The 24617-nt window shown below is 58.1% G+C and overlaps 6 protein-coding genes across 6 annotated transcripts; 4 read left to right on the top strand and 2 right to left on the bottom strand.

Annotated features, from left to right (window-relative positions):
* Window positions 1-981: 981 nt before the first annotated feature.
* PLICBS_007574 (tyrosine protein phosphatase yvh1) lies at window positions 982-2350 on the top strand (the record flags this gene model as incomplete). The annotated part of the gene is made up of 2 exons (XM_018321015.1): window positions 982-1028; window positions 1099-2350. 2 exons carry the CDS (start codon window positions 982-984, stop codon window positions 2348-2350), a joined length of 1299 nt encoding a protein of 432 aa, XP_018180912.1.
* A 7726-nt stretch (window positions 2351-10076) lies between these two features.
* On the top strand, window positions 10077-10847 carry PLICBS_007573 (uncharacterized protein; the record flags this gene model as incomplete). Its single annotated transcript, XM_018321014.2, has 2 exons — window positions 10077-10392; window positions 10660-10847. 2 exons carry the CDS (start codon window positions 10077-10079, stop codon window positions 10845-10847), a joined length of 504 nt encoding a protein of 167 aa, XP_018180911.2.
* Window positions 10848-12651: 1804 nt separating this feature from the next.
* Window positions 12652-13846, bottom strand: PLICBS_007572 (uncharacterized protein; the record flags this gene model as incomplete). The annotated part of the gene is made up of 4 exons (XM_018321013.2): window positions 12652-13213; window positions 13274-13347; window positions 13414-13692; window positions 13754-13846. 4 exons carry the CDS (start codon window positions 13844-13846, stop codon window positions 12652-12654), a joined length of 1008 nt encoding a protein of 335 aa, XP_018180910.2.
* Window positions 13847-14862: 1016 nt separating this feature from the next.
* Window positions 14863-16019, top strand: PLICBS_007571 (uncharacterized protein; the record flags this gene model as incomplete). Its single annotated transcript, XM_018321012.2, has 2 exons — window positions 14863-15070; window positions 15130-16019. The coding sequence occupies 2 exons, from the start codon at window positions 14863-14865 to the stop codon at window positions 16017-16019; spliced, it is 1098 nt and encodes a 365-aa protein (XP_018180909.2).
* Window positions 16020-16969: 950 nt separating this feature from the next.
* On the top strand, window positions 16970-17854 carry PLICBS_007570 (uncharacterized protein; the record flags this gene model as incomplete). The annotated part of the gene is made up of 1 exon (XM_018321011.2): window positions 16970-17854. The coding sequence occupies one exon, from the start codon at window positions 16970-16972 to the stop codon at window positions 17852-17854; it is 885 nt and encodes a 294-aa protein (XP_018180908.2).
* A 4430-nt stretch (window positions 17855-22284) lies between these two features.
* Window positions 22285-24126, bottom strand: PLICBS_007569 (uncharacterized protein; the record flags this gene model as incomplete). Its single annotated transcript, XM_018321009.2, has 4 exons — window positions 22285-22505; window positions 22564-23564; window positions 23618-23791; window positions 23849-24126. The coding sequence occupies 4 exons, from the start codon at window positions 24124-24126 to the stop codon at window positions 22285-22287; spliced, it is 1674 nt and encodes a 557-aa protein (XP_018180906.2).
* Between the last annotated feature and the right edge of the window lie 491 nt (window positions 24127-24617).

The following is a 24617-nucleotide window of genomic DNA, read 5'->3' as shown; positions in this document are numbered from 1 at the left end:
CTTGTCTACCCCCCAGAGTCCAGCAGGTCCAGGAACTGGGCAGGATACTTGGCTTATTCGGTCGCGGCAAACTGTTCAACCGTCTTGGACAGGGCCTTGGAAAAGTAGTTGGTGCACTTTTTCCTGATTTGGCTTGTTCAGCGGAGAGGACGGAGTGACGTGAGGCGTCACGCGGGGACTGTCCTCGATGAACCTGAAGCTAGAGGCGAATATGCTCCACGGGTGGTGTGATCCTGATGCATATTGACGATCTCGAATGGACTGGTGGCTTTTACCCAACCTCAGCTCCTTGCGTCTCGAAATCGCATCTGAAGCCATGAAGTGCGAATGGGCCTGTCGTATTCCGCACCGGGATACGCTCGTATGCCAATGCGAAGCCATGTTCCCTGATGGCGGACCAGTTCGCTGGACGGGGCATGAGCCGATGACAGGGTCACCCCAGAACGGCAAGAACGGGCACCAATTGCGCCGGCAAGTGTGGGGCTCCCGTGCTTGCCGCAAGATTCAGAAGGGCAAGGCAACCACCCCAGCCTTACGGGGCTGGTGCAGCCACCGTGTGGCTTGGGCAGCACGGTTGTGGCGAGTGAGCGTGAAACGTGATGCTGGTTGTGTGGCGGGTGTGGCGGTGCGTTCATGGTGGGGATTTGGGTTTGGAAGTCAACCAGCCGAGGAACAGCGAAAAGTTGCGTGCGGACTCACTGCCGACGGCTCACTCAAGCCAAAAACGAAGGGAACAACCTCATCGTCCAGATTACAGCGAATTGTATTCGTAATACGACGGCCCAAATACTCAATCACCTCCTTATATCTCCGAAATCCCGGCTGCCCATCTGTCGGACATCTCGAGCAACCCCTCGGCTGCGTCGGTGCAAAACGACCAAGCCGGTTCATCGCCGGCACACGTCACATCACTTCAGACCAGGAGAGAGACATACTGGTGTTCCCTGCTGTATTGAAGCAGCAAGAGCAGCCCCCGGAGATATGGCCTTGAGTCGGGTAGAAGGGGAGGATGCGCTCTATGTGGGCGGGTAAGCGCTCCATTGCGTCGTGACCTTGCCACAAACAGACGACCGCCAACTGACAGATGCTCATGTGCAGCCTCTGGGCTCTCCGTCGTTCAGACTCGCTAGCAGAGCGGCACATCACCCATGTCTTGTCTATGGTCGCCTTTGACCCGGATACCTTTCGCAACTTCAAGGACGAGCTGTGGTCGGACTACGGCAAGAACTTCAAGCATCTCACCGTTGATGTCACAGACGAGGACGACACAAACATCCTCGTCGAGTTCCCCAAGATAGTTCGCTTCATTGATGAGGGCCTCCATGGCGCCGCCAAAGGTCAGGGCGCAGGCGGGGCGCCTCTTGAGCAGCACATGGACGACATGAAGCTCGGGGCCGCAAAGCAGGCGACAGGACGCGGCAATGGCGCCGTGTTTGTCCACTGCGTGGCTGGCAAATCCCGCTCCGTGTCTGCTGTCATAGCATACCTGCTCTGGAAGTATTCGAACCGTTTTGACCCCAACATTGTCCCCCCATCCGCCTACGACCTGTCTACCAAGAACCAAGGATCTGCGAAGCTACCGTCAGAAAACCAGTCGACGTCGGGCTCCAAGAGACCACGTACAGAAACCGGCGATGATGCCGTCAGGGCCGCGCTTGGCCTCATCCGACGCACAAGACCTATGGCTGAGCCCAACGACGGTTTCATGCACCAGCTCGCGCTGTGGTGGGAAATGGGCTGTCCCGAAGATGTCGAGTCAAATCACGTGTACCAGCGCTGGGCGTTCAAGCGTGAGGTGGAGGAGCATGTCGCCGTGGGACAGGCGCCCAGTCGGCTGCGGTTTGAGGACGAGGCGGCGCAGGGACGCAAGGGCCCATCCGGGAGCGGCGACGGAGCATCGGGGGTGAACCTACGATGCAAAAAGTGCCGTCGAACCCTGGCCACGACGCCGTTCATCCAGAAGCACGCGCCTGCGCCTCCCAAGGCGAAGCCAAACTCATCGCCGCCTCCGCAGCAGCCATGCCCACACTACTTCATTGAGCCCTTGAGCTGGATGCGTGGCGAGTTGGAGCGCGGGGAACTGAACGGGAGGCTGATGTGCCCAAACGAGCGGTGCGGCGCGGCGGTTGGCCGGTACGACTGGAAGGGGATACACTGCGCCTGCGGGGCTTGGGTAACACCCGGCCTTTCGCTGCAGCGGGCAAGGGTCGACGAGGAGGCCAAGAGGACAACGGCCGGGGGGGTTGCTGGTGCGCAGGCCGGGGCAGATCAGGAGGCGGCGAGGAGGGCGCAGCTCGGCATCCGGATGCCGCCCGGAGCGGCTGTCACACGCGGTGGTGGAAACTTATAGAAATACGAGCATCGGAGGCAGTGTCTGCGGCACATGAATGATACAGAAAGCACTGCTAGGCGAGCTTTTCGCAATACTCGACATCATGTATGACACGAGAGGAGACGCGTGCATCGCTCACACGTTAGGATGTGTACCACGGCGGAAGTCAGCCGATCCCAGCGTGTCAATGCTTTACCTCCTCATTGGAAGGCAGACCTTTACTGCATACGACGGAGAGGAGGTCCGATAGCTGCCCGCACCAAGGTCGTGACGCGGCCCGTCGATGGCTGCGCCACGATAGACCTCCGGGGGATGGCACGCTGCGCTGCGCCGCGAGGTGTCGCAGCGCCAGCTGGGACGCCGAGAAATACAGAAGCAGACAAGTGTACCTATACAAGAAACGCAGCATAGCCTCCCCAACAATCGGGTAGGTGATTTCCACAAAGTTCAGCCTTGTCTAATTTCTGGGGTGTGTGAGCCATCCATGTCGGTCCGGTGAGTCGGTGGGTGTATATATTTCGCAAAGTACACTCCTCGCATCGCAGCATCGTCCCACCACTTCCCGAAGTATTATGCATTTCTGCGGTATAAGTTTGACGATTGCCGGACGCTACCTTACCTGACAGTGCGCGTCTGTGGATTTATCCACGGCTTTTGGGGTCCACCTGATACAGCTACAATGAAGCAAGGGCCTACGCAAGCTTCCGCGAGTCGTGTGCGCTCCCGAAAACATCTCCTGATCGGATCACGGCATTTGGCAAGGGAATTTAGCCGCCGTCTTTGCCCACGGGTACTTCCAGGCCCTTAGCTCCGTGGACAAGAATGGGGAGAGGGGCAGTCTAAGAGGGGGAGTGTAATCAGTCAGAGCTCACAATTGGTTAGTGTCTGCCGGAGCTGTCCCATACTGTAGAGTTGATGGCGCGTTTGTCAAAATATGGCGGCGCCGATATGCGTGATCGCCGAGACAATGCGGGCGGGATGCCGACGTAGGACGCGTACGCCGTCGTCGTGTTTGTAAGTCACCGGGCCGGTGTCGACCCCGTGATGAGTTCCCTAGTTGATGGAGTGGGTATTGCTGATGTCTCACGATTGAAGCATTGTCGTCATGGCGGAAATAGAGATTGCTAGCGCAGCCGCGCTGCTCGCAGTCGAGGAACCGGCCCCAGCTCCGGGGCCGGGCCGGATAAGTTGTGGGGCCCACGGCAGCTCCGGGAGGCCGAACCACATCACGCATCCAGTTATGCGGGATGTCCGGGACGACTAATTGCCAGATTCTTCTCCTCTGGAGTCTTGGCGACTGGATTTCCAGCACAGGTCTATTCGACGTTTCGTAACTGGACACCCAGTCAATCCACTCAAGTTGACTAGATGTGCTTAGGGCGTCTCACAGCACCGACTCAACAAGTCCAATCCGACTACGGCCGAAGGGGTGAAAGTAGTTCTCTTTCACAGTTTTGATGCTTAGGCTTATCCAGCAGGCCTCCGCTGGCGGCCGTCCGAGCCAGGTTTCAACTCTTTGCCGGTCGCTATCCTCTCAGCTACCCCCACGTCCCAGTCATCCTACAGCTTGATCATCCTCGTGTCTGTCAGCTTCTTCGGTGACATTCTTCGCGGCTACTGAGGCGAACAGACGGCGCAGTCCCTGCAACAGGCCGTCGTCGCCCACGGCACTCTTTGCTACCCGGGAGGAGATTTCGTTTCTATCGTTAGCAATGAATGTCTCCTGCGGCTGTGTCACTTACTAGGTCCTTAAAACCAGATGCTCAGCTGCGCACATGTGCATCTGGTCGTTTATCGCTTTCCAGTAACCTTTTCAAGCGACTCCCCAGATACTGATTCCACGATCCACTGCTTGCGAGGATCGAATACAGAAGCTACAAGGCATTAGGCAGGTGGGTGAATGCAGTGCCGTGCGTACCTACCTTGGGACCCAATCCGTACTTGGACCCAATATACATGTACTCCAAGGACGCCACCAAGTTCGTCGCTCCAACGATTTGGTGTATGGCTTTGACGGAGCTGGCGTTCCCCAGTTGCCCAGTGTAGTAGATTCTGCTGACCATGAGCTTCAACATAGGCATGATAGTATCGAAAACACTCCTTTGCCCTCCAACCCAGATCTAAGATGTCTTGTAAGCAGTGGAGAAAGTTTTAGGGCAATAATGAGGAGCGGTCAAAGCTCCAGGTCACAAAGCGTGATAGTTCACATACAGTGAGCTCTCCTTTCTCTGCTTTCGCTGGCGAGCCGGACATTGGAGCCTCAAGGAGGCTAACCCCAGCATTCAATTTCGCCAACTCCGTTCGGACCGTCAGGACCAATTTGGGAGCCATTGTAGTCAGGAGGACTATGGTCAGCGATGTGAGGTGCTGGCGGATGGTCTCCTTGATGTCTTTGGTGATACCCAAGACTTGTTGGCCGCTCTGGACTACAAAGAAGACGTGCGAAGCATCCCGGCATGCGACACTCAAGCCGGTCACAGCTGAGACGTGGGAACCCTGGAGCGCGTCCGCTTTCGCTGCGTCCTTGCCGTACCCCATGACGTGAAAGACACTGGTCAAAGATCTTGCGATTCCGATGCCCAGGAAGTCCAGCCCGATGACGAGAGGTCTTTCCTCCCTCGTACAAGCTTGCGCCGATGGATTCGTGAAAGAGTTCGGTACAAACGAGTGGAAATATCCATGTTGACTTGACACATTCCGTGGCCGTCACCCGCCCCGAGTTCTTGTAGAAGCAATAACTGTTTAATCGCCAGGTCCGTCACTGGTGCATAGAAGTGATTGCGAGCGCATATGCCATTGCCTTCGCTTATTTTGCGACGCTACAGCTCCCTCGGCCTGTCGGTCCGGCATCATAGCGGGTGAAGACTTCAGATTCGAGGCACGGGCCGGATTGAGCAGCAGCGTGCCTGATGATCCAGCATTAGCTTTGGATCCAAGCCCAGCTTTGACGCGAGTGCCGCCGCGTTAGAGGAGCGGTCGACTTTACAGCCTGAAGGAACTCCACGAGACACTGAAGGAACGATGCATCCCCCAATTGCCCCCCGGTTGCTTCAACGCCATGCTTCCAGCGCACACACCCAGAAGCCAAGGGGCACAATTTGGGCTTGCTACTGGCCGCTTGAACCTCGAATTTCGCCATCACTAGATTTCCCTACGTGAAAGTCACCCTCGTCTCTCAATTATACCTTGCGCCCATCACCGAAGATGGGGTCCTTCTCGTCATACGATTTCGCCGAGTCTTGTCCAGCAACAAGAAGCAAAAGCACGCCCTCTCCAACACTTTGATCAAGCAATTACGGGAATGTGGGTTCGTGAGGCTTCGAAGTCATGGCATTGCGACGCAGACAATCTTGCAGGCATTCCACTCCGTCTGTGACGCCTTCCCATATGTACTTATCACTCGTGTGCACGCTAACCACCAATAATCGAGCAAGTTCTTCAAGCTAGACATGGCCGAAAAGCTCACCGCTGCGCATCCGGAACAGCCGAGCCCGCATCGAGGATATAGTTACGTCTGCCAGGAGAAGGTTTCTTCCATCTCGGGCTTTTCAGACAAGTTTCATGGGTCGATAGACATGAAAGATTACAAGGTGAGGATTGGGCTTTGTGCAGACAAGCACTCAGCAGGCGAAGCTGATAGTCAATAGGAAACCTTTGGTATGGGTTGGCCCTGAAACAAGGACTTCCCGAACCGATAGCCGTCCGCCAAGTCGCAGCTTGAGTTCAGGCAGAACATGGAAGAGGTCTTCGATACCTGCCACTGGGTTCTCTCGCATGTGCTGCAGGCCATTGCGCTGGGCCTGAACCTCCCGGCGCAGCAGTTCCTGCCATTGCACGACGCGCGCCATCACGAAATGAGGCTCCTACACTACCCTGCTACCGTCAGATCACAAGCTGAGCAATGGTACTTCTCATATCGCGGACCACACCGACTTCGGCTGCGTCACGTTCCTACCAATTTCAGGATAACACTGGCGGCACGGCTTCAAGCCCGGCGACCCGAGGGGAACGAGTATTTCGACCTGAACTCGTCCTCGGAGGACATGCTCGTCATATTAGGATACTGTTTCCAAAGGTGGACTGGAGACCTCCTGCGGGCTGCACCGCGCCGGGTGACTATCCCCTCTGGCCGCTATGGGACGAACCACGAAGGTGACTTACCGGAACGTTTTCCCATTGCATTCTTTGGGAAGCCAGACGGCAACGTTCGTGTGGGAAATATGGACGAGGCCCGGTACAGTCAGAACCCTCTCAATGGGGCAGGACTGCCCAGCCATAACGTCCTGGACGGAGCCATGATGCAAAGGCCATGACAAGTCGTGCGTAAACGAGTCGAGTAGTTGTCTCTCGTTAGCCAACCTGAAGAGTTCCTCGCGCGCAAGTTCGGGGGAAATCTGTGGTGTTCTCAAGGTCGCGGTGCGTGCCTTCATGTTCCCGAAATTAGGCTAGACGCCAAAGACTGGTATAGAACAGACACGAGCCACATGTTCTCCCCACCAAAGCATTAAATTGCCTGGGGTCTAGGAGTCTAGGTCACTCTCTAGGTTGACGAGATGTAAGACAGGTTTACGGTAGAGACCTGAGAGACATCCATCATTCCACGGTGCACCGCCATGCAAGCGTCAAGCGAGACCAGGCAGCCAGCGAGCGCAATTGCTCAGAAATTCCACTTTCCTCGTCAAAGTTTCCAGTCCCATGTCAGATCCCTGATGGGTGTCTCATCTACCTGCCTGAGTAGGGGATATTTCGCCTGGTAATTAGCACGACAGCAACGCTGCTCGGGCGATCTACGGATCCTCGGCGACGATGCGCTTTGCCCCAGTGTATATACTCGCAGACAGTGAGTTACCTGCCGGGTACAGAGCAGCTATTAATAGTGTAGCACCTGGCCAAAAGTTAGCATCAATCTCAGGGCGTGAAGAAATCCGCCTTGCTGGGCCGTTCTCCACTGCCGTGTCGCTGGGTGACGCATAAGCTCCACGCCATTGACATCAGCCCCAGATATACTCGCTGCTCTGGGAAGCTTGTCGAGCTTGATAGCTGTGTGGTATGAAGGGCTTCTGCCTGATGCTCGAAAAAAACTCTGCAAAAGTATTTTGTTGACTGCCGTTGCATGCGCGACAAATTGCCTCGGAGCACAGTCATCCATCCGGCGACGTCGGGCTCATCGCCTAAAAGTATCGGGGCGTTGTAACCCGATCTGATGTGCAAGCTCAGAGCGCCCAATGCCATTCACGACGTGGAGCAGTGGAATAGAGTTATGTCGCGTTCGCAACCTCAGATGGGATGAACGGTCTGCCTTACGATGCTCCGCTTACCGGAAGTAAGGCCCTCATGTCGTGTTTCGCCCTTTCGAGACACCCGGCATCCAATAAGCCGGCTGTCGCCTTCCACTCGCTCGGCTTGCGCAGTCAGAAATGACCCAGATGTGTCTGCGCCGCAGGGTCGCGTCCCGGGCGCGGTGTTAAAAATCACCGCCGCTTACGGGACCCAGACGCCGCAGAAGTTAGTTGTTTGAGCTCCGGTGCCCGGTCCGATGCCGCCGGTCCGGCCATCGGAGCTGGCGGGCGGCGGCGGCGCGGAGGGCAGGGCAAGGGAGGGGGAGGCACGGAACGTCCTCGTATTTCCCCTTCTGGCCAGGCCCTTTGCTCTTGGGGCCCTGTTGGATTCCATGAATGGTTTGTTGGCGTTTACGAGGCGGCACGCCGGCGGTTTTGCTTCCCATTGCTCGTTTTTGGAGCAGGGCTCGATACGACGTGCACCTGCGAGGGTGCGCGTGCTCGTGATGGACAAATGCACGCGAGGCCGAAGGTCCCGAGGCGGTGCGATGAATGACCCAGCTCGACGCGAACCAACACCGTCGACGACATGGGCTTGGTTCGTGGTAAGCAAGCCAAAGCTGGTGCTGTACCTAGCAATGAGCTCGAGCTCCATGTCCAGCCGCCGCGTCGCGTCGCCTTGCAGACGGGTCACGCCATTGGCATTTGCATGGTGCCCATCAGGCCACCGCCCGCGAGCCGCTGGGCACCCATTGATCGAACGGAAGCAGCGGGGCCTTGGGCGGGAACGGAGATGGGAAAGCCCACGTCAGCGCCTGAGAACATTGAGTGCCGGGCAAAGCGGAGACGACGGCAGCATCGTCCCGGCACTTGAGGTCATGCGAGCGAGCTGGAAACGTCTGCGCAATGCAACGTACGAACGTGCTTTGCTTCGTCCATTTGCCTCCCTCCCTGCGACTTGAGACGGCGGGCCTGTCGGATGAAGTGGGCACATTCATTCGTGATCAAAATAACCGCTGTCATGTTACCCGCCGTCTCTCGTCACCCGCTGTGACGGGCAGGAACCCTGGCGCATCGAGATGGGGCCCGACAAGGCCGCCGCCGCCGCCGTCCGAAATGCGCTTCGTTTTCTTTTTGGCCTGCCCGACGAAGCGATTGGTGTGAATCCGTTGCGCGAGCAAGGCGAGCTATCTCGTAGTGCCGGCCGTCAACAGCGGTGCCGCCGCCCATCCGTCCGTCCCTTGCTGGCCCACCGCATCCACACCCACCCTGACGGGCAACGGAGACAAGGCGACACTTCTCATCCACCCACCGCCTCTTGCTTGCCCGTGTGTCGACTCATGATGCTTGTCTTCTGTTTTTCTTCGCCTGCGCTTGCGCGTGCAAGTTTTTTCCCCCTTGCTCCCTGCTCCCTGGTTTCGTCCGATTCCTTGAGTCTTGGGCATCCATCCATCTTGGCAGTGACAGCCAGCGGGAACCCAACCCCTGTCCATTGTTTGATGCACGTGGCTGACGACGATGATGGGCTCAGCCGTTGGAGCATACCAGGCCGGCAAGCTCGCGCGCTGACCTTGTGCCCTCTGCGTGAGCTGACGCGAGCTGCGAGGTAGTTGGCAGCCACGCAGCCACGCCGTGTCCGCTGATACCGCCATCCAAAAGTAGCGTTGCTGTTTCTGGTCACAGCATTCAGGGACCTCCGGGACCAGACCAGAGCTGTCGCCGTCTCTCCCGCCCATGACTCCCTTCCTTTTTGTGGGTTCTTTTCGCTTCCCAGTTAGTAAACGTAAGGTCCCAGCGGGCAAAAAAGCTTGGTCCTGCGACCCTGACATCTTGATTGAACCCTCTTCGCCAGGCGGTGGGTCAGAGGGGCATCATCGCATCGGTTGCGAAAAAGCCAAACCCAGACGCTGGCATGGATGACAGGGAAAAAAAAGGAGCCAAAAAATGGCCCCTCGCTCGCTAACAAGGGGATGAGGGAGGGTCCACAAGTTGCGCAAGGCAGAGAGGCGGCGGCATGGCGGTACTCTGCCGATACATGTCCCGTAAAAGCCGATGCCGCGATCCCCACCCCTCCCGAGTGACTGAGACATGGATGGGTGATCGACGAGGCTTGCTTGACACAATCCCAGGCTGGGCCTTGCCGTCGTCGCAGCAGTGGTAGTCGCGTACGTAGTTCGGTGCTCACGGGAGTAGGCCGGTCGGAGCCCAAAGGCCCGGCACCAAGCGGTTCGTTCGCCTTGGCTTGAGTCGTCGTCGTCGACTTGGGTGGTTTAAAAGGGTCGCCGAAGCTGCACACCTTTGGGTGTCCCCATCTGACGGATGCCCGCCTTGCCCGCCTTTATCGTGTGAGACGAGCTACAGTCTTGAGACAGACAGACTCGAGCGCATTGTTACCTTCCGGTCGCTAATACAGCGCACCCGTCGTCGACTTCACATCGAGAGGAAAGAGGAAGAGGACAGAAGCCATGTATCAGCACGCCACCTTCCGCCGACGCTCCTCCTCGACGTCGTCCACCGCCTCAACGGTATCGTGGGCGTCCGATCACCATCACGACGAGAGCGGCCGCGCCGCCCGCGGCAGCCAGGACTTGAACAGCGCGGCGTCTTCCCCGCCGCCGGCCTCGACGAATGCGAACGTGCGCACCTGCGAGGGCATGACGGCCGACGAGACGCGCGAGCTGTGGAAGTGCATGCTCGCGCTGCAGCAGCGCTACGGGTGCTACAACTCGAGGCGCATCGACCTGGCGGCCAACGCCGGCGACGATGGCGTCAACTTAATGCGTGAGTTTGCACCTCTCCCCCTCAACTCTTTGCACCTACACACGTTGTTTTCTTCTTCTATCCTCTCTGTGGCGCTCCGCGATGCCGCCGCTACGGTTTTATCGCGTGCCTAAAAACGGCCGCCCGGCTCGGCAGGTGTTTGCCGGAGCAGGGTAGGGCGACGGTGGTCTGGCGGCGGCAGCGGCGGCGGCGGCGATCTACCAAAGAAGGATGAAACAGGCGTGGCGAGATAGTGAACATGGATGGCCGCTAACAACGTCACAACAGCAAATCCTTTCATCATTGACACCCTCAACAACTCCGTCATCGACCTGCCCGACGAAGGCTGGGAGATGCTCGACCGGTGTCTGCGCGGCCACCACGACGATTCCTGCGCGTCCGCGTCGCCCGCCGCGTGCAAGGAGCGCGCCAGCAAGCCCAAGTGCGAAGCGGCGGTGGCGCTCACGCGACAATGACCAGACCGCTCATAGAACGAACGGCATGAGCGGCCTCGGAAACGTATGACACGATTGAAACGACGATGCAGCATTGGGATAATTCTCGTGGAGAAATTGGCTTTACGGCATGGGAGACGACGACATTATGAGTGGGAGAGAGAGGAAGGCAAGGGCACAGGACGTGCGTGGCGTTGGGCATTGGGAACGCAGACTCATCGCTTCACGCGCCTCACTTCACTTCTCACCGTGGAGATCTTTACCATTACCACATCTTTTTCTGTTTTAATGCTTTCTTAAGCATCCTCGATACCCCCATTTACATTCAGACTGAAAAGCAACCTTATACAGCTATTGAAACCTTTGCTTAACATCGTCGCTTTTGTCAGGCGTCTTAAGTGAACAAGACATCGTGGGCTGAACTCTCCACAACGCTGTGCATCAGCTCAGCCCGCATCTCAACGTCAACAACATCAGACTGTCTCAGGTTTACACAACTGCTACGTGCGAGTCTACGACGCGTGCGCTGGATGACCGGGGCGGTAGTACATGTTGCGTGCACCGGCATTGTCCTCACCACATCTCATCGGTCCATGTCTCGGATCTCCGCATCCTCCCACTTACACGCAGCAGGGCAAAGACACCATAGGCCACGTCAATTCTGCAATGCATGGCGGGCCACACAAGATGAGCGCCCTCTGACCTCACGCGCACGCATCCGTAGCCGTCTGTTCGCCTCGTTCAATTTGTCAGCCGGAAGCTCTCCGCAGCCATGATGGTCTGTCCAATCTCAACTCCAGTACCGCGCATCACCCCCTCCACTCGCGCTGCTGGGGTCGCGAGGACCCAAAGAATGGAACACGGCCCTTCCCCAGACTGGAAGACGTCATGCGCGCACAAGCAATCGCTCGCTCCCCCGCCCCCACCCCAGTAGTGAGCGCTGATCCCAAGGACGGCACCTCGGGACGCTCTTCCAGGCGGCAGATCGCATCGCGTCCGCGCAATCCGGTCAAGCGCGAGCGAAACCGCTCCGCTCATCGGTGTCCCTCCGCTACTCGATGCAGACAAAGTCGGAGGCCCAGCGCCGATAGTATTGCACTCGTCTCGCCGGTTAGTCAGAGGCAGCAGAATCTTGTGCATTGTCATTGCGGTCGACCCGGCCCTTGCGTCCGCTTCATGTATCCGCCATGTACCACCGAGCCTTCACATGTTGTTGCCGAGACCCTGCGCCCGAGGCCAGCTCAACCTGGCAAATTGCACACCGGCTGCTACAAGTGCTGCGTTGCCCACACCTCAAGTCGCACGATGGGCCTGGTCGCCTGTGGTCAATAGGTTCACGCGCCGGTGAGGGCGTTTTAACTGGAAGAGCGTCGACAACACTGGGCAATGAGGACATGCCTGTGCAGTGGGAATCTCGGCCGTACAGTGTTCGAATTGGAAGCCACGCATCGACTTTGAACTCGACCGCCGTCCGTCTGGGCCTAGCCCAGGACCTCGTCCTGAGGTGGCCTTGCCTCTCGACTAACTTCTAAGTATGACCCCCGGTCAAATAAATACAGTCATATACGTCCTTCACTCAAGTGAGCGTATTTTTCATGAGATCATCAAGGTTGCCCTGCCATTTGTGACCTAAAAGCCACACTTCTTACCTCCGAACCATTTTCTCTTGGGCGTCAACATGAGAATGACCCAAGACACTGCCGTGGCATGTAACGATCGGCTCAAAATGCAACCTCATTCACGCGTCAGGCCGCTGGTCGTTGGCCGGTCACAAATGCCCTGCTTCACGTAAGTATGTCTCGTAAACCCCAATCAGACGGATGACTCACGTATAGGTATAGACGTGGATCCGGTTGGTCTTGAGTTCCTCCCTGACCAAGGCCAAAAGTACCTGGACCTCTTCGTTGGTCCAGTTACCCATCCGGGTGAACATGGCCAAGGTGTAGGCCTCGAGAGCCATGTTCAAGAACTGGTATCGAAACCACCTCCCAAGCTCCTTGAGCACGGGGTCCTTAGGCCAGGTCCCCAGAGGGACAATCTTTTGTGTGAATTTAACGTCTTGAAAGCCCGTGTTCTTGAGCATTTCCGGAAGCTTTGGTGCAATGTCAAACCCGAGAGGTTCGCTAAGGCGCCGAAACTCTGTGAGCCACTTGTACGTTGCTGTATCCTCCGTCAGGGTGTCGTCATCACACCAGAAGTTTGGCCTGCCCTCGGAGATCTCGACTCGGCCCCCAGGCTTGATGTGGTTGAAGCACTGCCCGAGCAGACCAGGCCAGTCCTTGATGGCGCCTGCGAGTGTTCTCGCGTGGATGAAGTCAAAGTAATTCTTCTCAAAAGTCCATTCCAGAGTCGCGTCGTCGATTTCGAACTTGACGTTTGGCGGGACCCTGCCCGGCAAGGTCAGCTGCGAATTCTGGGTGTATATATGCCCTGAAAAAAGGACTCACCATTCGGATTGTATGGGACTCAGATCGGTTCCAATGACCTCTGCAGATGGATACAGATCGCCCATTGTGATTGCCTGGATGCAATTGGTCAGGTTGCGCGGTCACCATGTCATTGCACGTTGTTGCTCGCAGTCGCTTACCCACATGCCGGTCCCCGTCCCCAGGTCCAAGATCGAATGGGGATCGTGCAGTTGGGTGACGCACGGGGCCCCGTCGAGCGTGAGCAGGAACACATGGTGAGTCAAGTCCAGGCGCTCTTGTTCCAGCTCGTCATTTGGGAGCAGGTACTGGCCGGCGCGGTAGGAATGGTACGTCCGGCCGTTCTCGTAGACGTATTCAAAAATTGAAGACCGGAGGCTCTCGGTCTGCGATGCCTCATCGGAGAAGTCGGAAAAAGCATCGTCGTCGGCATCCTCAGGCTGCAGTACTTGCAAATCAGTTCAGGCCTCCCCGACTGGAGAGCGGAGCAGAACAACGCACCTCGGCTTCCAGGGGCGCCGCTTGGCCGTCCGGGTCGTGCCACGCTCGCGACGGGTCGTGGTCCCCGTGGATAGGCTTGCATTGTTCCGCCATGGCCTCGATGGGGCTCGCTGAGGGGTTGTGGCCCGTGGGAATCGTCGGCCCCGGGCGGGACGGCTGGTGCCGCTCCGGAGTGGCGTGACGGCCCTGGGCGGGCCGAGGAAAATGCAGGGAATCCGGGGGCAGCAATGGTCGATCGGCACAGCGGCGCGGTCAAGGCCAGGCACTGCAACTGCAACTGCCGCGTTGTGCGTTTGCATCCAGCACTGGGGATCTGGTGCTGCAGCGTGTTTGCTTTTTGTCGTTTGTGTCGGCAAAGAGGTGGGGGGTTGAAGGGTCCTCGAGTGACTTGCGACGTAACGTAATGGCGCAAGGCTGCACTTCGCTCCTTCCCCGTCGCTGTCAAATGTTCTCGCAAAACGAAGTCAGCTCTAGGGTCTCAAGAAGGGAAAGCGCGTCCGCGGACGCAGGGCCCTGCCACCCGCACAGCGTGGCTCATCAGGCCCGGGCTGTCAGTTCAGTGTCCACTTGCAGCACTGGAGCACCCTGCACACCAGAGTGCCACAGGGCAGGCGCACCTACCATAATGAGGGGAGTCAGGGGACCTGGAGCAACGCGGAGGTGGCTCCGTCGGAACCATCCCGCCATGATTGGTCCCGGACACGCAGGCTGATTTCAGGCTGGCGGATCGCTTCAACCACCTGCGAAGTCTGGGCGCCATCGAGTTTGGCTTGGCTGGCTGGCCGACTGCTCCGCAAATTCATTGATACTGCTAACCGAGCCCTGCCTGGTCTCCTTTTTAGTCTGCCGCCGAGACTGCTTCCCAGCTCGCCCGAGGCCCAATGGCAAGGATCCGGAGGTCATCCGACAAGCCTAGAGGCCACTTGCGGTCTCCTCCGCCGTGACGGGCTGCAACGCGACGCTGCTGCTGCCCGTCCATTCCGGCCGGTCATCCATCCATGCACGGCTCCGTCCCAGAACCACGGCCTCGGGTCCGTCCTGCTGCTTCCTGACGTCCCATCGATGATCAAGGCGGCATGGTCGGAGGCCACTGAGTTTGCTGCGCAACCATGAGCTGGCAAACGCAGCTGCTCTCGTTCGCGGCCGCTGGGCTCGCCTATCTCGTCTTCACAGCCATCCACCGGCTCTACTTCAGCCCGCTGGCCGCGATCCCCGGCCCCAGGTGGGCTGCGCTGTCTCTATGGAACGAATTCTACTACGACGTCGTTCGTCGCGGGACATTTATGTGGCAGATCCAAGACATGCACAAGAAATATGGTGCGTGCGCGCCATCCCGAGTCCACGGAGCTGTTTTGCTGACCTCGTGTCTCACTCAGGCCCCTGCGTGCGCATCAATCCCTATGAGGTTCACATCCTCGACCCCGACTTCTACGACGAGCTGTACGTCAACACGAAGCGACTTGACAAGTACAGGTGGTGGACGAATCTCGCTGGTGCCGACGGAAGCTCCTTCTCCACAATCACCCACGATCAGCATAAGCTTCGGCGCGGCGCAGTCAATCCCTTCTTCTCAGCTCGCTCTGTCACGAAGCTCGAGCCCTTGCTCAGGTCCAAGATCGACAAGCTTAGTGCGCGCTTCGATGGCTTCGTTGAGTCTGGCGAGGTGTTGCGCCTCGACGCTGCCTTCATGGCCCTCACCATGGACATCATCTGCGACTACGCTTTTTCACACGACCGCAAATACCTCGACGAGCCCGATTTTAAGCTGCTCTGGAAGCAGACCATCATCGGCGCCTTCGAGGGCGGCGCACTGGGCAGGCAATTCCCTTGGATGCTCCCCTTGATGAAGCGCCTCCCGGTATCTGTGGCTTCGGCGATGAACCCGTCTGTCGGCCACCTGCTCAGTTGGCAGGCCGGCGTCAAAGAGCAGGTCAGGCCCATATTGGAAGGCGTCGATGAAATAACATTGTCGGGCGACAAAGACGCGTCTTCCAGGACAATCTTTCACACGCTCCGTGACAGCGACCTGCCACCAGAGGAGAAGACTCTGCAGCGCCTATGCGACGAAGGCGAGATCCTGACGGGAGCTGGCTCAGAGACCACCGCTCAGACCCTGACGCGCATCCTGTTTTACCTCAAACAAGAACCAAAGACTCTGGCGAGGTTGCGAGATGAGCTTGATGGCGCTCTGTCAAAGCGGACTGCAGCTCCTTCGTGGACCGAGCTGCAACAGCTGCCGTATCTGGTACGTCACGACTCCCCATAGTCAGGCAAAACGTGCTGACCAGTGCAGAGCGCTGTCATTAAAGAAGGCCTGCGACTGTCTTACGGAACCACGACCCGCCTCCCACGTATCGCGCACGAGGATGTACGCTACAAAGAACATGTCATCCCGGCAGGAGTGAGTGCCATCGAAGCAACCCGCCGACGTGTGGCTAACAGTCTCTCAGACTCCCATTTCACAGACGCCGTATTTCGTTCTCATGCACCCGTCCATCTTCCCAGACCCCGCGTCTTTCCGACCAGAGAGGTGGCTAGAGCCAGCAGCAAAGGACATGAAACTAGACAGATACCTCGTTTGCTTTGGCAAAGGCAGTCGCCAGTGTTTGGGCTTGAAGTGCGTATCGCCTGTTATGGCCTACAAACGCAGTCACTGACCGTACCAGTCTCGCTTACGCCGAAATGTACCTCACGATCGTGGCTGTTGTCCGCCGATTCGACTGGGAGATGTACGAGACCACTCTCGATGACATTGTCTGCAAGCATGACTTTTTCGTAGCGGTTGCCAGCCTCGACAGCAAGGGTGTGCGTGCAAGGTTGTCAGCGAGGCACTTCTAGGCAAAGCGGCTCAATCAGACTGGGCATGTCCTGGCATGCTTTTGTATAAGATCACGACTGAGACGCAGCGTTCAATTAGATCTATAGCGACTGACATAGCGCCCCGAATGGAACGTTGAATCAACATGCATGTCAGGTTGTTGGCGCATAGGCAACCACCGTCTGTCGCGTTGGCTCGCAGTGGGCTTATAAATCGCGGCTCTCGCCGGGTCATCGATCATACCGAAACGGCGGAACTGCTCCCGAGCCTGGTGGCTTGAAGCCTCACAAACCTTCGAGTATAAAGGAGCTGAAAGCTCTCAGAGCCATCAGTTTTTTCAGCTGGGGACACATCCATCGCACTTCTGCTGCTCTCGATACCACCGACAGCTATACACGATGACGACGAACACATCTCTTTCTGGCCAAGATGTCTCGGTGATTGGGCTTGGTAACATGGGAGTCGCGATTGCGAACTGCTTGCTGCGAGCTGGAGCCACAGTGACCGTGTGGAATCGTACCGCGTCCAAGGCTGAGCAGCTCATTGCCCAGGGCGCCCTCCTCGCACTGTCGCCTTCTGCCTGCATCTCAGCCAGTCCCATCACCATCATCTGCCTCTTGTCCAATGCCACAGCCGAGCAAGCCTTGTCCGACGTGCAGGATCTCTCGAGGAGAACCATCATCAACCTGACCAATGGCTCGCCCGGGCAAGCCAGGCAAATGGCAACGCTCCTGCAAAGTCAAAAGGGCGCGCGGTATATCCACGGAGCAATCATGGTGCCGCCTTTGCTCCTCGGGCAGCCCACCTCCGTGACGCTCTGCTCTGGCCCGTCGGACGTCTTCCACGCTTGCACGTCCGTCCTCTCCGCGCTGGGCACTCCGCGTCACGTCGGCGAGGATATATCGCAGGCCTCGCTGCTCGACAATGCGCTTCTCAGCCTCATGGGCGGGATATTCGAGGGGTGGGTGCAGGCGCTGGCGATTGTGCAGCGCGGTGGCGTGGACGAGGTCGAGTTCGCGACGGGGCTGGCGGGACCGTTCGTCAAGGCCATGGCCGACTGGCTGCCGCGCATAGCTGAGAGTGTGCGCGACGAGCAGTACGTGGGTGGCTCGCCGCTGAGGATGCAGCTAGAAGCGCTGGATAATATTGCTGTGACGGGAGAGGAGCTGGGCGTGGGGGTGCTGCTTGGGGAGTTGAGGGGGGTGATGGAGCGGGCGGTGACGCTGGGGAAAGGGGAGGAGGGTATTGCTGGGCTGGTGCCATTGCTTACGGGGAAGAAGTAAGTAGTTTAATCGTGCTGTTTGCCAGGGGATGATGACTATTTGCAAGGCATGTGTCTCTGTTTGTTTGCAATGTCAAATGCGCATCTACGTCGCCAGTGTTTCTGGTGGTCAAGCCTTCTCATGTGACCAAGTGAAGCAAGACGCATAAAGCGAAGCAAAGGGGCACAATGCGCACCACGGACGTCACGGGCATCGTAAGAATCGTGAACACTCCGGTATCACAACCGCTGTTCAATCGTGACATCAGAACTGTTGTGGTTGCCCAGCGCCCTAGGTACTTCCACCGGATGGCCGGGTCACTCACCCTACCCAGAGCCATGCCGACTCCTGGAAAGGCATAAACGATTGACTATGATCGTGGTCCCGCACCCTCGCCGCCGGAATCGTGGTGCACGACTGAGACTTGCGAGTGAGTTCGTGGCCACGAGCTGGCCACGCGCCTGTGCCGACGACAAACACCGTATCACAACCCCCGGGTGCCAGAAGCGACTCGCTGCAAACACCGAATGGCAGACACCGGGCCTCATCTGTCGCCCGCAGGCGCGAGCTTCGGTTCATCTGCTCACAAGCGTTTTCTACCAGCTGTTGCCAATCCGCGTCGTCTACACAACGTAGTGCAGAGGCACAATCGCATCATATGAGCGATGCGTTTCGCGGCGCAACAGAGCATCTGTTTGCTCTATTGTGCCTGCGGCTTTTTCCGGACGAAATAAACAATGCAGACCGCGCGCACCCTTCTATTGTGAAGTGCCAGGCAGCTGTGCGCAGCCCGACGGCCACGCACGCGAAGAGTGAACAGAGCACAGCGCAGCAGCTCGGTCTGTGATTCACGGGTGTCCCCCCAGTAACCGAGATGCAGGCTCCTCGCGCACGCAACAGCTGTTCAGGGCAGCTGTCTGCCATTCACGGTAGAAATGGGCTCTCTCCATCAGGCCCCATCACGTTACTGAACTTGTTGTCTGCATCTCTCACGCGCCTGGCTGGCCACGACCTTCACAACCCGAGGCTGGCCGCGCACGCGGCCCTTGCCCAACAGCTACGAGCATCACCTCTGCTTCCGTTTCATCCTCTTCACAGCTCTTAAGAGGGGTTGCACAATTTCCGCGGGAGCACAATTTCCTCTGGAGCGATGGAATCGACATCGCCAGTGTCACACAACAACGCGGGCATCATGACGCACGAGGCGAGACCCCAGGAGGCCGCTGCTGCCGATACGCACGACGCTCACACCACCCTGCGATGCACAATAGCGCATGTGCGCCTAGAGCGAGAGCAGCCGAAGCACCGACGCATACCGAAGCGTTTCCGCCGCTACGTGCCCTCGCCGCTGGCGCAGTGCTGGAATCAGGACAGCGTGCCCACGCCGCCGGCGTCAGAGCACAACTCGGCGTGTCCGAGCCCAAATGGTGACAAGCCATCGCTCGCTGTAGCTGACAATACCCCTCCTGGTGTTCAACTTGACCAATCCAAGGTGTTTCTGGGATATGCACCGGTTGTCGGAGCAGACAACTCGAGTGTTATTGGGGGTGGTCTGCGCAACGAGGGAGACATACAGGGTACGGACCGTGGAGGGGAAGTCATACCGCGACGGAGCGTGGGCGAGCTGACGATGAGACCGGAGGTGGACTACGCGACCGTTTTTCACGAGCTATCCCTGCTGGAGTGGGAGCAGAGACAGTTCCAGCACCAGCAGTATCGCCACCATCACCATCACATTCAGCAGCCAGTGCCACGACACACTCAGCAGCGATCTATGGTTCTTCAGCCGCCGATCGGAACGGGTCGACCCTCCAGAACGCAGCCCCAAAACGAAACAACGCACTGCCAGCAGCAAGGCAATACCTTCTCGACTGACGCCGCAGAAGCTGCTGCGGAAATCACGCGACCCCTGGGCCCAGTGCCGTCCCTTCGCCATCCATCAAACGGATGGCCGCAGTGCCCTACAAGCGCTCCTTCGCTGCAGCAAGGCCAGTGGCAGCGTCAGTTTGGCCAAGAGCAAGTGTATCGACTGCCACCTTGGCATGAAGGCATGGCTTCAGGTGGGATCAACACAGAATTCGTCGGCTTCGGTGCTGGTCTCGGATTGACTGGCATCCCGAACACACAACATGGCTCTGTCATCCAGTCTGCGGATGGAGAAGAAGAAGAATTTTGAAGAGACCGTGAGCCTTTGAGCGATTTTCCCCGAGGAAAGGAGGCTTTGGGAAGGTTTGCATAGACGCGTTTTTCTCGGCAACGGCGTCTCGGCTTTTGATGGTTATGGCGAGGCGCATAGGGAGGAGCATGGGTGGAATTCTGGCTGACGTCTGGTAGTTGAACTTGCATTTCAGGCCTTCTCAGCAATTTTTGAGAAACGGTACGCCAGTGGCTCCGTCTCACTGAACGAATGCAAGTAGAACTGACTCCTCTCATTGCATCGTGAGCCGGTGAGCGACTGTGTCTTGTTCCCGTACGCAGAAATTTCTACTCGAAGCTGTGAAGTTGAAGCCCCCCTGTCCCTGTTTACTCCCGACTACACGTGCGATGTACTTCGTAAGGTACTTGGAGCTGGCCAAGACTTAGCTGAACAAATACGGTCGCCATTAGTTCAAGATGTGGGTAGTTGCAATGTCAGTCGATCAGCATCGAATGATGTTTGCCTGTTTCCTGCCCAGAACAAAGACGGGTGACACTCGTACGAACCTGTCCGTCGCTCCTGCAGCACGTGTCGCGAAAAGGACAATCGCAGTGGAGCAACAAGGGTATCCTTTTGTCCAGTCTCCCCTGCTCGCTGGGAGTTGGGCATGAGGCAATGATGTAGACGCTGACGGCCACAATGGGCCTCAAGACAAAACCTCACCTACACCTGACCAACAGCTAGCATCAAAGGCTTCGGCATCGCTCGTCAGACACGACCGACCGACTCTCCAGGGCTGCGTTGATGAACAGCGACGACCCGGTACCCCAACATTCCCCTCATTCCCCGCAGAGGACACGAGGTGGGGGATGCGGAGCAAACCTGCTTCACGAAAACACCCCCTGTCGGTGGGCTCTCCGAAGGTTTACATGGCAACATGGACGAGATTGCCCCCTGCTTCGACGGCCCCAGCGAAAAGGCCTGGTGCCTCATTGCACACTGCGTATCACTTCTTGGCATGCTGCTGCTCGGTGGTGGCGCCCTAGATCCATGCCTGGTCCTTGTCGATATCGGTCGGTGGCGGTTGTGGCGGGCACTTTGTTCTCGGTCAACGCCCGTCGTGGCACCGCCTCCGCCGCGGCCAGGCTCGCTGACCTCAACTCGGTGGTGGCTTGGCTAACAGTGACGAAGGACGCTGAGGCAGGAGAGGCTGTATGAGGCTCTGCGGCAGCGTCTGCTCTATTTCGTGCGCTCGAACAGATTTCCAGCAGTATTGAGAGGTTGAGTGCCTTCTCGCGTCACGACGTAAGTGTAGTAGACGAAGTACGCAATTTGGCAATCTAGTGACACCAGAGCCACATCACCGGATGCGACGTCCCCCGCGACTTTCCCCGCGGCTTTCCCCAGACTCAAACAGACACATTTCTCCAGTATGATCGACATTGGAGGACATCTCAGCCTCAGTTTCAAGAGCGGCAATTCGTATCTCCTTCGGGAGCCGAGCCCAAACACCGAGCTTCCAGTTCGTCAAGCCACGACAGACGTTCAGGCAATTTGCTCCGTCCGGCACATCTCATCCCGACCTCTCAGCTTCACCGCGCACTCCGTCCCGGTTTCCCCCGCGGGCAGCACCCATCGCGGCCGCCCTAACGGTGCCGGGGGGCTGCCTCCACCATCCGTCCCCATGGGATGCGGGACGGGCATCCCTACGGGTGGAGCTTTGACTTCGGGCCTTTGGCTGCAAGAGCGCATCTCAGATGGGGTGGCTGTCTGGCGGCGGTAGCTCCCCTGCGCCACGAGAACTACTGCTAGTAGTCCATATGTGTGAATGTGACACGCACTCGTGGTATGCATGACAGTTGCCTACTAGTCGATTCGACGACGCGCCGGCGCATAAACGCACGAGGGAAAGGTGAGACGGCAGTACCGGGCCCTTGGCCCTCCCCGCCAACACACCCCCTGGTCGGTGCATTAGCTGCTTGCGTCCCTCGAACGACGAAGGCTTCCGGACTGGTGTTGTGGATTCCGGGGGCGACTGATTCCGGGCCATCTCGAGGCCAATTACCCGGCGGTTGGCCGAAGGCGAAATAAGCTTACTGTGAGGAATCACAAGATACGCGAGATTCCGGGGAAATCTGACATGCTGCGGGTGAGTACGGGGAAGCTCACAGCAGCATGCTGTAAGCGCACTTTCCAAGTGTTGTCCGTTCCAGTGTGCACTTGGGGAAAGCATGGTTCACAGTAGTGGTGTATTTGTGTGGTATACTGAGTATGTATCTCATGGCAAATCGTCACAAGTCGCTCGCGACTCGCTTTACACGTTAATCGTCTTCTCCACATGCTGCTGCGTCCCGCGCTCCTCCTCAGCGATGCGCTGCTTCTCGTCATAGGCCATGTCCTTCTGCTCGGCGTCCCGGTTGCCGTACAGACCAATCTTGTACCACGGAAGGTCGAAGAGGCGGTCCATGCTCTCGAGGCTGCGCCCGCTGGTCTCGGGAACGGAGAACCAGACCCAGATACCGCCAACGATGGTGACTGTTCTCAAGTTAGCGTGGGCCGCGCGCGAGTGTCACATTGCGAAGAAGAAACTTACCAGCTGCAAAGCACCAGAAAGTGCCCTTGGGGGAGATGCCACCGTCGGAAACGGGGAGCAGCATGTTGGGAACGGCGCGAGAGTTGCCGTATTGGTTGGCAAAGTGCAGTGTCATGGCCCAAGACGTAGCCAGGGCACGGATCCTGAGAGGGAACAGCTCGGCTGTGAGGAGGTACTGCATGGAGTTCCAGCCAAGGGCCCATCCGAAGCCAGAAATGTAGATCATGGCGATGGCGCCGCGGCTCGCGCCCTTCTTGTCGGCGGGCAGCACAAAGTTCTTGACTACGCCCATTTCGGGGACGGCCGTCAAGAAGCCTGCGACGTAGATCATGGCGATGGCCTGGAGGGTAATGCCCGTGAGGAGAGCGCGCTTCCGGCCAATGACATCAACAAGGAACAGGGCACACATGAGCGCCGCGATCAGCTTGATGATGCCAAAGACCGCGGTAACGAGCAGGCCCTCCTCGCTGCCGGTGATGCCCAGGAGCGCAAACAGATCGGGCGCGTAAAGGGTGATGGAGCCAGCGCCGGACCATTGAGAGAGGAGCTGGACCATGGTGGCGAGGTAGACACGGTAGAGGTTGCTCTTGTCGAGGAACATCTCCTTGATCTTGCCGAGCCAACCGACGCCCTTGGTGGCCTCGAGCTCGTGGTCGAGGGCGGCCTGAATGGTGGTGATTTCGCCAACGACGTAGTCGCTGTCGACGGGGAGGTGGCGGAGCTTGCTCATGACATCGGCGGCCCGGTCGGGCTTACCCTGCTTGACGAGGAAGCGCGGCGACTCGTACTGGAAGAAGGTAAGAATGAAGATGATGCCGGCCATCATGACGTGCAGACTGGTGGGCAGGAGCCAGCGGTTGTGGCTGTTGGGGTCAATGTGCAGGGCGGCGCCGTAGTTGGTGAAGTAGGCGAGGACGATGCCGATGTAGACAGCGCCGGTGAAGAAGCAGGTGCAGAGACCTCGAACGGACGCTGGGGCGACTTCGGCGATGTAGACGGGCCTTGTGAACAATGTTAGAGATGTTCAAGAGTGATGGTGTTTGAGGTCACGTACCCGACGACGGGCGTCTGGCCGACACCGAGACCGGCGATGAAGCGGCCTGCATAAATGGCTCCCAAGTTTCCATTGACACCTCCGACCATGAAGATGATGATGCCGAGGACCCAGAGCGCGCACAGGACGCGGGTGGCCTGAATACGGCCGATGCGATCGCAGATCAAGAAGGCACTGCGAGAACCGTAAGCACTTGGTGTTGTTGTGTAGCCAACCGGGTCGACGACTTACATCAGTGCACCGCCGACGGAACCAATCTGGACCATGGCTGAGACATTGGCCTTGATGTTGGCCTGGGCGACCTTGGAGTAGCTAGAGTAGTGAATCGTGTCCTTGAAGTCCGGGGAGTTGAAGGCGCCGGAGATGAGGCCCTCGTCGATGCCACGCGCCGCGCCGAGCAGGCCAAAGGAAACGACGGCGAACCACAGGCGCCAGTTGAAGACGCCCGCGGGCTCGCCCAAGTCCTTGAGGCGGAAGATGTTGACGGGCTTCTTGACACCGCCTGCCATGGTGACTGCTTTGTGACTCTTCTCTTATTTTCTTCTTGCTTGGGCGGGAGGTGAGGTCGTACAAGTGAGACACAAAAATGGGGAAGAGAGAGAGAGAGGGAGAAGAGGACGGGACCGGGGGAGGGGCGGATGCGGGATGCGGAGGAGGAGCAGTGCTCGTGGCCGTCAGTGCGAGGGCAGATCTTCTTATGTATCCGTCGACACGAGCCCACGACATGGCGTGGTCGTCCGGGGCTCGCCTCGAGCTGGAGGAGCGGCCGAGTACCGGCCGGAGCGCGTTGGAGGAGGAGGGCATGTGGGGTATTGAGGGCGACGGAGTGCGCGCCTCACCCACATCAGGATGCAAGCCATGGTGGATGCATGGGGACGGGCAAGAACCGGGGGGGAACAAGGATGGCCTGGTACTACGGCCAAGGTGTCGTGGGGAACGGAGATGTGCATGCGACTACTTCGTGCATGGTGGTGCTGGTTGGGCTTGTTAGTGGTGGTTT

Source organism: Purpureocillium lilacinum (assembly GCF_023168085.1).
Source record: "Purpureocillium lilacinum CBS 284.36 DNA, scaffold_5, whole genome shotgun sequence".
Taxonomy (NCBI): domain Eukaryota; kingdom Fungi; phylum Ascomycota; class Sordariomycetes; order Hypocreales; family Ophiocordycipitaceae; genus Purpureocillium; species Purpureocillium lilacinum.
This window is presented reverse-complemented; position numbering and strand designations above follow the sequence as displayed.